At 50.6% G+C, this 13,770-nt stretch overlaps 1 protein-coding gene across 4 annotated transcripts in view; it reads left to right on the top strand.

Moving 5' to 3' along the window:
• Positions 1-10,652, top strand: part of Lamc3 (laminin subunit gamma 3) — a 59,299-nt gene extending 48,647 nt beyond the window's left edge. For 2 of the 4 annotated variants that reach the window (XM_052724685.1, XM_052724681.1), the window contains 4 exons: positions 1,945-2,144; positions 3,733-3,879; positions 4,386-4,485; positions 9,248-10,652. In XM_052724685.1, coding sequence (XP_052580645.1) covers positions 1,945-2,144; positions 3,733-3,879; positions 4,386-4,485; positions 9,248-9,492 — 692 coding nt within the window. In that variant the 3' untranslated portion in view covers positions 9,493-10,652. Of the gene's footprint in view, positions 1-1,944; positions 2,145-3,732; positions 3,880-4,385; positions 4,486-4,628; positions 4,667-5,152; positions 5,555-7,160; positions 9,200-9,247 lie in introns of those variants that run through there. The other 2 variants (XM_052724682.1, XM_052724684.1) reach the window with 2 other exon arrangements.
• The last annotated feature ends 3,118 nt before the right edge of the window (positions 10,653-13,770 follow it).

Here is a 13,770-nt window from a genome sequence, read left to right as displayed (position 1 = left end):
GCTGTTTGTCTCTTCCTGTCTCACATGCCAGTCACTGGGTACTGGCCCCTGTGACCACGCCAACTAGCTCCCAGCATTATCAGACCAAGCACAGAGTTCCTCAGGACATATGGGAAGAGAACCTGTTCTCACTGGCAGGGGTGTGGCTCAGGGGGAGCGAGCTGTCTAAAGTATGCAAGGTTCCAAGTCCCATCTTCAGCACAGGTAAAAAGCAAAACTACGCTGGGCGGTAGTGGCACATGCCTGTAATCCCAGCACTTGGGAGGCAGAGGCAGGCATATCTCTGTGAGTTTGAGACCAGCCTGGTCTACAGAGTGAGTTCCAGGACAGGCAGGGCTGTTGCACAGAGGAATCCTGTCTTGAAAAACAAAAACAAACAAAACAAGCAAACAAAAAAAGCTAAACCAGGGGCTGAGGGTGTGACTCAGTTGGTCGAGTGCTTGCTGAACATGCATAAGGCCCTGTGTTAGACACCCCCCAGCCCCCCAAATAAACCAGGCATGGCGGTGCACACTCAGGAGGATCAGAAGTTCAAGTTCATTCTTGGCTACATAGTGAGTTTGAGACTACTCTGAGATACATGAGACCCTGTCCCCCCCCAAAAAAAAAAATCAAACAAAAAAACCCCAAACTGCTGGATGGTTGATCACAAGATCACACCTGTACTCCTAGCACTAGATAAGCTGAGGTGGGAAGAGAACCTCAAGTATGAGGCAGCCTGGGCTACCACAGTAAGTTCTGAGGCAGCTTGAGCTATTGAATGAAAGCCTGTATCAAAATACCCCAAACAAAACAAAACTCAAAACTATGTGTTACAGAGTTTCTGTTTAGAGCAGGCTAGGCTTCGCTGACTGCCCAAACCTCTGAAACTTGAAAATGAAGTTATGCTGGGCATGGTGGCACAGGCCTTTGATCCCAGCACTTCGGAGGCAGAGACAGGCGGATCTCTGAGTTCAAGGCCAGCCTGGTCTACAGAGCTAGTTCCAGGACAGCCAAGGCTACACAGAGAAACTCTGTCATGAAAGGGGCGGGGGGTGGGGGGTGGGGGGGTGAGAGAAAGGACGAAAGAGAGAAAGAATCCACGTGGCTTGTTTCACAGGTGGGTAGACTGAGAAAATCAGTCGTTCATCCGTCCTTGAGTCAGAGCTGAGCACTCTCTCTCTCTACCTCAAGGTCCACTGTGTGATTGATTCTCAATACCGTCTTCAAGCCAGAGAGAAGCCTTGGTGGCTCTTTGTCCCTCCAGCCCTGCCTGCTGCAGGCTTAGCCCAGTGGTGCGGGAGCGGCCATGTTTTCTGGTTTCCTTGGGGCCTGGAGTCCTGGTCATTCACTGGGGCCTCCTGTGAAAAAGACATGGCTGTGTGCACGCTCATGTAACAGGAGTCACATTTAGGAAAATGTAAATCTGTACTACGGAGTGTCTTATGTTATTTTAGGGGGCATCAGAACCACGGAGGTTGTAAGCCACCCACTGTATAATCTCATGGCTCGCTGGCCTCAACTTCCTTCTCCCTACATTGAGATGCACATGACCTCCCAGGTGTCACCTTCACCTTGTTGAGAGACTTTTGATGTGCTGGGTGGAAATTTGTCCCTCTGACTTTGCTCCATAACCCAAAAGATTAACTTCAAACCTCAATCCCAGGCTCTTTCAGCCCTCTTGAAGCACAGTCCAGTGACCACCTATGATATGACTGTAATAGAGACCACAAGACAGACACCATAATAGCCTATGGGTCTTTGCATTTGCTGAGGGCAATGCCTCACTCCTTTTGCTACTCTCCAGGGTCACCTTGAGAAGGGGACACACAGATCTCCTGTGTCTCCAACCTCTGCTCCCATTGTCCAAAAGTCCTGAGGCTGGTCAAGTACCACCAGTCGCCACCTGGCAGGCTCTCCGGCATGAGACTGTTTCTCCTGCCTCAGACTTGGTCAATTTTGCAGGAATGAAGCTGAGGTTTCCTCTGCCCAAGGAGCAGGCAGCGCTGAAGAGGAGGGCAGGTAGCATCGGGGCCAGGCTCCTGGAGGACACGAAGAGGAAGACCAGGCAGGCAGAGAGGATGCTGGGAAACGCTGCATCTCTCTCCTCCATCGCCAAGAAGAAAAGCAAAGAAGCAGAACTGTTGTCCAAGGACAACGCCAAGGTCAGGTTCAGGACTACAGTCTCATTGGCAGCAGCTGTCTTGCCCTCGGTGCTGACTGCTGTGGGTCCTGGCTCTCAGCTCAGAAGCACATGTGGGTGGCCTCACTGGCTCCTCAAGGAAAAGGAGTCACTGGAGGCCTGTGAGAATGGAAAGGCTCTAGGCTGAGCCAAGTTCAAGGCTTAAGTCATATGACCAGGACTCACTAGGACCCACACCTAGGCCCATTGGGATGTTGTCTAAACTTCTAGGTTTTTGTTTGTTTTTTATTTCTTCTTATTTACCTTTTTATATGATTTTAAGATGTTTTATTTTATGTGTACAATGTTTTGCCTGCATATATGGATGTGTACTATGTTCATGCCTGGAGTGGGCAGAAGTCAGAAGGATCCCCTGCCCGTGAGCCACTATGTAGGTGCTGGGAACTGAGCCCGGGTCCACTGTAAGGGCAACAACTGCTCTTAACTGCTGAGCCATCTCTCCAACATCCACTTTTTAATTTTCTGACAGTCTCCTGTTTTTAATCCTAGGCTGGCCTTGAAATCACTAGCTGAGGATAACCTTGAACTTCTGATTCTCCTGCCTCCACCTCTGCCATCCCCCAATTTATCCAGTACTAAAGACTGAACTCAGGGCCTCATGCATCTAACTAGTCACCTTGCCTGTCCCCTAGACTTTCTTTATCTGGGGCCAAATTCTAACTGCGCTCTCTCTCTCTCTCTCTCTCTCTCTCTCTCTCTCTCTCTCTCTCTCTCTCTCTCTCTTTCTCTCTCTATCATGCATGCGAGTGTGTGTGTGTGTGTGTGTGTGTGTGTGTGTGTGTGTATGTTCCTCAGATCCAGAGCTCACACGCAAGTGAACTCTCTTCATGAGTGCCTACATTACTGAAGGACTGGTCTGAAACTAGGGGTTCCAGGTACAGTTTCTTGTCTCCTTGCTTAGACTTTGGGCGGTTCCTCCTCCCCCTCCCCGACCTCTGTTTCCCCATATATAAACAGGTGGGGGCTGGAGAGATGGCTCAGCGGTTAAGAGCACTGATTACTCTTCCAGAGGTCCTGAGTTCAATTCCCAGCAACCACATGGTGGCTCACAACCATCTGTAATGAGATCTGGTGCCCTCTTCTGGCCTGCAGTCATACATGCTGTATATATTTAAAAAAAAAAAAAAAAAACAGGTGGAATTTCTCCACTAAGGAGGAATGAGGAGTTTGTAGTGAAGACATATCCTGACCCCAGCGCATGCCTGTTGATTGTGGGAATGAGTAAGCGAATGTTCTAGGTTATGACGTAGACTGCTTGGCATCATGTCATAAGAACTCTTGTCCAAGCCAGACCTGGTGGTACAAATCTATATCCCAGCTACTTTGAAGGCTGAGGCAGGAGGATCACAAAGCCAAGGCTATCGTGAGTAACTTAGTAAACCCCTATTTCGAAATAGAAGAACTGGTCATGGCACGTGGTTCAGTTGTAGAGTACTTACCTAACATGTGTGAGACTCCGGGTTCCAACCTCAGTCCTGAGAAAGAAAACCCAAGAACGAAGCTCCTCTTTCCCAAGGGACTTACTCTCCCCTCCCTGCTGCTGTCTGCAGCTCACCAGAGCTTTGCTGAGGGAGGGGAAACAGAGGCACCGTCATGCCAGCCGACTCGCCGGCCAGACCCAGGCCACACTCCGCCAGGCCTCTCGGCTAGTACTCACCTCGGAAGCGCGCAAACAGGAGCAGGAGGAGGCTAATCAGGTGGGTGTGCCCAGCCCTCACACCATCCACCAATGCCCAGTGTCCTGGTTAGGGTTACCGTTGCTGTGACGAAATATCAGGACCAAAAGCAGCCTGGGAAGGAAAGGATTTATTCCGCTTATATTTCCAGATAACAGTCCGTCACTGACAGAAGTCAGGGTAGGAACTCAAACAGGGCAGGAACCCGGCAATAGGAGCCGATGCAGAGGCCATGGAGGGGTGCTGCTTGCTGGCCTTCTCCTCATGGTTTCCTCAGCCTGCTTTCTTAGAGCATCCAGAACCACCAGCCCAAGTGTGTCACCACCCACCACGCCTGGGCCCTCCTGCATCAATCACTAATTAAGAAAATGCCCTACAGTCTTGCCTATAGCCCAGTCTTATGGGAGGCATCTTCTCAGTTAAGGTCCCCTCTTCTCAGATGATTTTAGCTTGTTTCAAGTTGACATAAAACCAGCCAGCACTCCCTGTCACCCTAGGGAGCCACTAAGATGTTCTTTCTGGCCCAGGTGGCCTCTGGGCTGAGCACCGTGGAGCACCAGATCCAAGAATCTCGAGGGTCTTTGGTGAAGGACATCAAGGTCCTGTCAGAGCTGCTTGCCAAGCTTGGTAAGGCTGGGGGTCTGTTGTAGGATACGTTTCTCCTCGTCCTAAAATCCATGGCTTCCACTTCTGTCCTGTCACCTGTTACAGGCTTTGTAGCCTGTGTAGGGAAGGGTGGGAGTCTGGAATTGAATTCACTGTGTCTGCAGGGGCACGAGGAGCAACGTCCGCTTCCTCTAGTCCTCCGGTGAGTATGGTGTGGGTTGGGAAAACAGAAAACTCACTATGTTCAAGGACACCCTTGGGTTCCCAATGAGTCACTTAGCCATTAGAGAGTAGACAGAATGACGGAAAAGCAAGGGCACATCGGTGAATAGGACTTGATTCCGACTCTGCCCCTTCCTGGGTGGTGGGACTTTGGGCATGCCACTTGACCTGTGAGCCGGCTTGCCCACCTACGAAACAAGAGTGCAAGTGGGGGACTCAGGAAGTGGGTGACTAGGGAGAATCAGCGGACACTGGTTCACAGGAAGGAAGGAAAATTCCACATGAAGCTGGGGGGGTGGGTGGGAGCGCATGGTTGTAAACCTAGCCCATGGGAGGCTGAGGCAGAAGGATAGATCCAAGTTCTAGGCCAGCCCTGGGGACATAGTGAGACCACGCCTCAAAAAAGAAAGAATGTGGGGAGAAGAGGAGGCTCAGCTGTTAAACCGTCTGCTTCCTGCTCTTCCAGAGGAGCCAAGTTCAGTGGCAGCTCCATGTCAACCGTTGGCAACAGTCTATCTCCAGCTCCAGGGCATCCACTACCCTCGTCTGGCCTCTGGGGGTACCCTCACACGTTCACATAGACATATACAAATACATAAAAATAAAATAAATCTTAGAAAAAGAAAGAAGGAAAGGAAAGGAAAACTCTGGACAGGCTTTAGCAAAGAGGGCTGAAAGATGAATGGCCAGGGCCCTATGGACGAAGAGCTGGTAGCCACTGGCTTGGATGTCCGGGACAATGGTCAGAGAGGTTGGGTTGGAGTGAACAGCATATATTTTTAAAAACTGTGCTAAGATATACATAACATAAAATGTACTTTGTGAACATGTTTAAGTATTCTCTTCCTTCCTTCCTTCCTTCCTTCCTTTCTTTTTTTTTTTTTTTTTTTTTTTCTGTGACAGGGTTTCTCTCTGTAGTTTTGGAGCCTGTCCTGGATCTCGCTCTGTAGACCAGGCTGGCCTTGAACTCACAGAGATCCGCCTGTCCCTGCCTCCTGAGTGCTGGGATCAAAGCCATGCGCCACCACCGCCCCGTTAAGTACACGTTTTGATGACTGTGTTAGCCATCTTTCTGTTGTTACGACAAACCTCCCAGGCAATCGACTTCAGAGGAGGAAGAATTTGGGTTAGGAATACGGCTCAGCGGTAGAGCCTCCGTCTCGCAGGCACCAAGTCCAGGGTCCATCCTTGGCACTGCAAGAGAGGGTGCAGGCAGAGGAGGAGTTAAACGTTGACTTTGGCTCTTGGTGTGAGTCCACTGACCCTGTTGCTTTGAGACTTTGGCAGCTCAGTGCCTCCTGGCAGTAGCACACAGTGGAGGAGACCTGGTCACGTGATGGCAGTCAGGACAGAGCAATGTTAATATCCCCGTCAGGGCACATTCCTGTTGACCAGGCCCCACCTGAGAAGGGGACAGCCACCTCCTCCTCATGCCACAGGCTGGAGACCCAGCCCCCAGCGCCTGGGGCTCCGTCATTGAACACTGTTGTGTCCCATCGCCACCATCTATCTCCAGAACTTTCTTGACTGTCCAAAGAGAAATGGCCCATTGAACACAGGCTCCCATCACCCTTCCCTGTACCTGCCTCCCTTCTATGGGAGCTCACCTTAGTGGACTCACACGATGCTTTCCCTTGAGAAGTTTTAGGAATTATTTCTTTATTTGTGTGTGGGGTTTGAGGGGGGCAGTGGGCTTGTGTGTGGAGGCTAGAGGTTGACTTTGGGTATCCTCTCTATCACTCTCCACATTATGTATTTTTTGTTGTTGTTGTTTTGTTTTTTGTTTTTCGAGACAGGGTTTCTCTGTGTAGCTTTGTGCCTTTCCTGGGACTCACTTGGTAGCCCAGGCTGGCCTCGAACTCACAGAGATCCGCCTGGCTCTGCCTCCCGAGTGCTGGGATTAAAGGCGTGCGCCACCACTGCCCGGCACATTATGTATTTTTATTTATTTATTTTTTCTATATCCAGATCAGCAGGCAGCGGGAGTATTTTTATTTTTGAGACAGGGTTTCGTTATGTACCTCTGGCTGTTCTGGAACCCATTATGTAGACCAGGCTGTCCTGGAATCCACAGAGATCCACCTGCCTCTGCTCCCCAGTGCTGGCATTAAAGGCGTATGTCACTATGTTAGGCTATTTATTTATTTTTAAAGTTTTTATTTTATTTCGAGACAAGGTCTCAACGAAACTCACTATGTGGGTCAGGCTGGCCTCCAGCTCACAGAGATCAGCCTGTCTCTGATTCTCCAGGACTGGATTAAAAGCATGTTCCACTGTGCCTAGCTTATATTTATTTTACTTTACTCATTTATTTTGTGTATTTGTATGTGTGCTTGCCATGGCAGGCAGATGGAGGTTAGGAAACAGTTTATAAGTCAGTCCCTCCCTTCCACCGTGTGGGAACCCAGGTCATCAGTCTTGGCAGCAAGTACCCTTTCTCTCTGAATGACCCTCTACCTCATATTTTGAAACAGGGTCTGAGCCTGGAGCTCATTGATTTGGCAAGGCTGGCCTGAAGTTCCAGAGATCTCTTGTCTCTCCCATACGCAAGCACCATGGTGTCTACACACTAAAGGAAGAAACATAATAAAAATTTAAAGGATGCAGTCCCTAAGGGATGACACCTCAGAAAGTTAGGATTCCATCAGTGAAAAACCCATCGATGACATCTGGGTTCCATGATCCAGTCTCCTCTTGATGGTGGGATCCATCAGCTGGGGAGCAAGCTTTCAACCCATGAGCATTTTAGGAGGTGCTTTGGATCTGTACAACAGCCCTCCTCTGCCCCCTTCTTGCCCTCAGACCCAGCTTTCTTCGCTTGGGAAGTTCAGAGGGACCTGGAAGCATTAGAAACTACTTGAGGCTGGGTGTTGGTGGTGCATGCCTTCAGGTGGATCTCTATAAGTTCAAGGCCAGCCTGGTCTACAGAGTAAGTTCCAGAACAGCCAGAGCCACACAGAGCAACCCTGTCTCAAAAAACCAACCCACCAAAGACAACAACAACAACAAAAAGAAACCACTTGGGGCTGACTTTACCTGGTCACCTCCCACCCAGTTGAGCTCCGTTTTTTTTGTTGAATGTCACCACACTTCATGACAAAGTGACAAGAGCACCTTGGACCCCACCCTGCATTCCTGTGTGAGCACCGGCCCCACTCTTTGTCTCTTGGAGAGGCTCATTCCTACTAAGTGGGAGGAATTCACGAGGGACCAGTGTGAGAACCCCATTGCCTGCCCCCCAGGCCCGCAGCCCTTCCCACCCCATGTCACCCTGGGCCTGTCTAAATTTGGACACCCGCGGTCTCCCCTGTGAGCCCACTTGACCAGCTCACAGTGGTATCTGCAAATGTGTGCTGACGTTTGAGCCAGCACAGATCCTGGGACCTCTCTCCCACAGTTTTGTAAATGAGGAAACTGGTTTTGGAGGGGAATCACTGAGGCTTTTAAAAATTTTTTTTTTTTTACTGGGCCAGGAAATGGCTCAGTGGGTGAAGACACCTGCTGCCTAGCTGACGACCTGAGTTCCAGCCCTGGTCCCATTATAGATGGAGAGAATGGACTTCTAGTCATGCCCTCAACAACAAATAAGTAAATATAAGTAAGTTATTAAGAATAAAAGTCCCAAGCCGGGCGGTGGTGGCACACGCCTTTAATCCCAGCACTCGGGAGGCAGAGGCAGGCAGATCTCTGTGAGTTCGAGGCCAGCCTGGTCTACAGAGCGAGTTCCAGGACAGGCACCAAAACTACACAGAGAAACCCTGTCTCAAAAAAACAAAAACAAACAAACAAACAAAAAAGAATAAAAACCCCAACAGCTGTGGTGGTGCATGGCTTTAATCCCAGCACTCGGAGGCAGAGACAGGTGAATCTCTATGAGTTGGAGGCTAGCCTGGTCTACAGAGTGAGTTCCAGGACAGCCAAGACTACACAGAGAAACCCTGTCTCGAAAAACCAAAAATAAATAAATAAATAAATAAATAAATAAATAAATAAATAAATAAATAAAAACCCAACCAGGTGTGGTGGTGAACACCTTTAAACCCAGCACTCAGGAGGTAGAGGCAGGAAGGCCTCTGTGAGGTCAAAGTCAGCCTGGTCTACATAGCACAAGTTCCATGATTACAAAAGAATAAAAAATAAATCCTTGAGACCTTGTTTAAAGATTTTTATTTTTATTTTACAAATGAGTGTTTTGCCTGCATGTGAGTGCACCATGTACATGCAGTGCCCACAGAGGCCCAAGAGGGTGTGAGACCCCCTGGAACTGGAATTACGGATGGTTGTCAGCTACCACATGGGTGCTGGGAACTGAACCTGGGTCCTCTGTAAGAGTAACACCTGCTCTTAACTGATGAGCCCCTCTCCAGCCCCAGATACTACCTCTGCATGTGAGCTGCATGGGATGGACACCCAGGCCTTCACCTCCTCCTGTATTCCCTCTCAGTCCATTTTTTCCAGTAGGAAGTGGACAGACCAGGTTCTGGGTGTCTGACCTGGGTCTCTGGCTCCCAAGGCCGGCAGGCAGCTAGCCTCTGCTGAAGCTGCCTGTGCTCCTCTCCAGGGTCCCTGGATACCCACCAAGCTCCTGCTCAGACCCTGAATGAGACCCAGAGGGCCCTAGAAGACTTGAGGTTGCAACTGGGTTCACGTGGAGCCCTGCATCGCAAGCTGAGGAGGTTGGAGCAAGAGTCTGCCAGGCAGGAGCTACAGATCCAGAGCTTTGAGAGCGACCTTGCTGAGATCCGCGCTGACAAGCACAACTTGGAGACCATTCTGAGCAGCCTACCAGAGCATTGTGCCAGCTAGACCCTGGCACACCCTCCCCACCTTGCTGTTTCCTGCCCACTCCCCATAGATGTCCCAGGTCTCCCTGCTGTGTGCTCATGTGAATGACCACACTCACTTGCTGGTGTGAGTACATGTTCACAACTCCACAGGTAGCGCTGTGTGCAGCCCTCAGTGTGTGTCCCCTGCACACACATCAGCAAGCGGCATCCCAGCATCAGTAAGAGGCATATCTGCATTCGTTCATGTATGGACATACGTGTGTGTGTGTGTGTGTGTGTGTGTGTGTGTGTGTGTGTGTGATGCACTTGTGTATTCAGGACCAACTATGCATGCACACACATGACAGTCCAGAGCTGTCAAGAGGTAGTCATGAGTTTGGACACACTTTGCATCCTGGGTGAGTCCCGTTATGAGAAATTCCCTGACGTATCTACAACCCTCCCTCCAGAGAGCAGAGCTTAAACAGGGGTGGCTCCTCCAAGGCTGAGAGATCTTGAGAAGGCAAGTCCCACACTCATGGTTACAGAACTGGCCCTGGGCCTACTATGCCCCCACGTTGCCCACTGGTCACCCAGCAGCTCTAAGAACTGAGGTGCCAGACAGATCAAGAAATGCCACGATTCTAACAGGATTCTCAGAAGTGGCATCCAAGGCCATGGTGTGGTTTGGGAGGCCCACAGGGCAAGGCACAGATGTCATTGTCTTTTGTGGACTCTTCCCTTCTGGGATCTGGATCTGCAGCAGACTCACTGAAGGAAGTGCCTACCTGGACCCATCTCCCATCAGTCCCCTGATCTACCTGAAGAACCAGGGTCTGGGGCATGAGGCCTCAAGCAGGCACTGGGAACGGCCCTTTGTGCCCTGCTGACCTGGTTAGCCTTTGGTTGACACATCTCAAACCTGTGCCGTGGCCCCACCTGTCACGAAGGATGCCACAGGGGTGTGGAAGCCTGGCTGTCGTTCAAGGTCTGCTGCCCATGACTGCCTCTGCCCAGGAATCCCTGGCATTTCTTCCTGCTGGTCCCCTCTTTTTCTGGGCCCTCTTTTAGTGCACGGCAGGGTCTGGGCACTAGGATAACAGCCACCTTTGCAAGTCCTGTCCCTTCCCCAGGTCCCAGAGGAGCTGATGGTGATGTGAACCGATTCTGATTATGAAGAAATAAAGGGCCGTTTTCTGAGCCGGGGTTGTGTCTTTGATCTGCCAGTGCTGGTGGGCAGCCAGGGCCTGCTGTGGATATGAACAGAGCACCTCTTGTGGCTGGCCTGCACGTAGGTAGAGCCTACGTTTGTGATCCCAACATGTGGGAAGGAAGTTGGCAGAACTGGGCTCATGCCATGCCAGGCTCTGTCATGGCAGGCTTTGCAGGGCCATGTGACCATCTCCTTTCTTCTCGATGCAGGGGGCTTTCAGACAAAGGCTCGGGGCCAGGAGAGAGGTGGCCTGCAAAGAGGTCTTCAACTGATTCCTGCTTCAGGGTGGAAGGAGACACTGAGGCAGGAAACTGAACTTAAAACCGTCCAGTAGCACTGCAAGGAGCAAGAAAGGACACCATTAAGCGGGAGGAGGGCTTGGGTTTGGGCCTAGAAGGGTGGAGAGACTGAGGAGAGAATGTTCCAGATAAGAGGGTGGGTAGCAGCCAGGGTTACAGGGTAGGGACCTGGCCAGAATAGGCCATTGCAAACCTAGGTTAGGGCAGGTTGTAAAGCACACTCTAGTCTACCAAGGCTTTTGACCACAAAGCCAAAACGATTCCCAGATTAGCTTCAACAGAAAAGCAGAGGTCATCGGAAGGGTGATTTGGAATCGAGGGCTAGGAAAGGCTGCCAGGGTACAGGTACGTCTGGAGACTGGCCCTGGGGCTGCTGTGGTGGCCAGCTTCTTTCTTCTGCCTCCTTCTTTGGTCCTGCCTCTGTTTCCTCTGTTTGCTTAGGTCTTGCCTCTGCAAATTAGCTTTTCTTGTCTTCCTTTCTTTCTTTTTCTTTTTCTTTTGTTTTTCGAGACGAGGTTTCTCCGTGTAGTCCTGGCTGTCCTGGAACTCTCTCTATAGACCACTCTGGCCTCAAACTCAGAGATCTGCCTGCTTCTGCCTCCCGAGTGCTGGGACTAAAAGTGGGCACCACTACTGCATGGTGAGCACCACTGTCTTTCTTGAACTTGGTGGATGATGATACTGTACAGCTTCCCCCTCCCCAAAGCCCTGGACTTGCATATCATCAGATCTTGATTTTGATTTTGATAATTTATTCATTTTTATTTTATATGTATGTGTGTTTTGCCTGCGTGCATGTCTGGGAACCATATGAATGCTTCAGATCCTCTGGAATTGAAGTTGTAGACAGTTATGGTTGCTTTAAACCAAACCCAGTGGACAAATAGACAGTTCTTTTAACTGCTGAGCCATCACTCCAGACCCAGGTCAAATGTTTGAGTGGTCAGGTCCCCAGCATGGTCAAAATAACAGGGACTCCTGGTCCAAGGCTTTGTGATGAGACATGCCCTACACCTCCCTCCTGGAGTGATGGGGGGTGCGGTAGGGTCAGTGTTCAGAGGAGAGGCGCATTCCTCCAGAGAGAATCTTAACGTCAGGGTGACAGTAAGGTTGATGTGGTGGGTCTTTCAAACTGGGTAAGACTGACTTGGTGAGTTGCCAGGGTTGGGGTAGAAAGGCTGAAGATAGGCAATTGGGTGAATAGGCTCTGGTGTATGTGATGCCAAGGAAATAGGGTTCTAAAACAAACTTTGGGACAGGATCTGACATTCCTCTGGCCTTAACCCAGTTTGTCCACTGATAAACATTCAACCCCTACCCGTTTGAGCCATGATGCTCAGCAAAACTCAGTCCCAACATCCCCAGTGGGCGGAGACCAGGCTTCCTCTCCATTCCTGGGCGACAAGTCTCAGGCCTGACATGTGACTCGTGCAGTGTGGTCATGCCTGGTGTATGCAGAACCACAGGAAGGCTCAGAGGTGGGGCTGCTTATGACTGAGTGGAATGCAGCAGCCGCTGAACATCTGGCTAACAAGGCAGTCAGCCGAGGAGAACTTGGGGTGGCCCCTGCCCTATCCCATGCAACAACCGGGAACAGCTGTTGTGTAACAAGTCTCCTCTTAGGTTAAAATGCTCCATCCTGCAGGGGAGCCCCTAAACCTAGGAGGTAAACAACCAAAAGCAAAAGCTTCACGAACTCCCCGAAACTGACCAGACTCACTAGGCCCCTCCCTGCCAGAGTAAGCAGAGCAGGGCTGCAAAGAAGACTCTCAAACAAGAAGAGCTGCCTGAAGAGGTTAGACCGACTGAGGTGCCCGGGAAGAGGTTAGACCGACTGAGGTGCCCGGGAAGAGGTTAGACCGACTGAGGTGCCCGGGAAGAGGTTACACCGACTGAGGTGCCCGGGAAGAGGTTAGACCGACTGAGGTGCCTGGGAAGGACACTGTCCATGCAACCTTATTGAGCTGTCTGCAGTGTGCGCCATGTTTTCCAGGTTCCCAGCTTTGGGAGCTGTCATCCATGCTCCAGTGGGCTTTGGTGGTGCAGCATCTGTGAGTCATTTCTTCTCCTGTAGGTGACCCTTCACTTATATTCTTGTAAGTGACCCCAATAAAACTCCTCAGTTCACCAAGCTGGACTTTGGTGGTATCCCTCCTTCGCTCTGTCCTAGGTTCCTTAACTGTGGTGAGTAGGTTCGGTAGGCACATGTGTTGCATCTCCCCAGGAAAAGTTTTGGCACACAACAACAGCCAACCCAATTACCTGGGGCCATAGATAACACGGGACTGGACCAATGAGTGCCCTTTGCTAAGTCCAGCTCCTGCCCAGATTTTTTTTTTTTTTTTTTTTTTTTTTTTTCTGTGTAGCTTTGGAGCCTGTCCTGGAACTCACTCTGTAGACCAGGCTGGCCTTGAACTCCCAGCGATCCGCCTGCCTCTGCCTCCTGAGTGCTGGGATTAAAGGTGTGTGCCACCGCTGCCCAGCCCTACCTGAGCTTTAAGAGGGAACACTACCACGTAGGCTTTTGAATTCCCAAACCCCTGACAGCCTTACATCTACACTGCAGTCCCTGCTCCTGTTTCCAGTCTTCTGCTCAGTAGGGAGCTTGGGATGAATGTATGGGCAGAGGGAGGTAACCTAGGAGCAAGGGTCCATGTCCTCCTGACATCTTTGCTCGCCTTAGCCCCATCTCATTCTGTCTGGCCCCCCTGTGTGAACCCTGACTATTCTTCTCCCCTGAAAAAGGACAATCATCTGGTTCCAGGACCCCACTCTAAGGAGTCTAAACCTGAGACAAATCCAGGGA

This window comes from Peromyscus californicus, unplaced genomic scaffold, assembly GCF_007827085.1.
Source record: "Peromyscus californicus insignis strain IS unplaced genomic scaffold, ASM782708v3 Scaffold_7__1_contigs__length_154581171, whole genome shotgun sequence".
Classification (NCBI taxonomy): Eukaryota; Metazoa; Chordata; class Mammalia; order Rodentia; family Cricetidae; genus Peromyscus; species Peromyscus californicus.
Note: the sequence above shows the minus strand (reverse complement) of the source record. Positions and strands in the feature narration are given on the sequence as shown.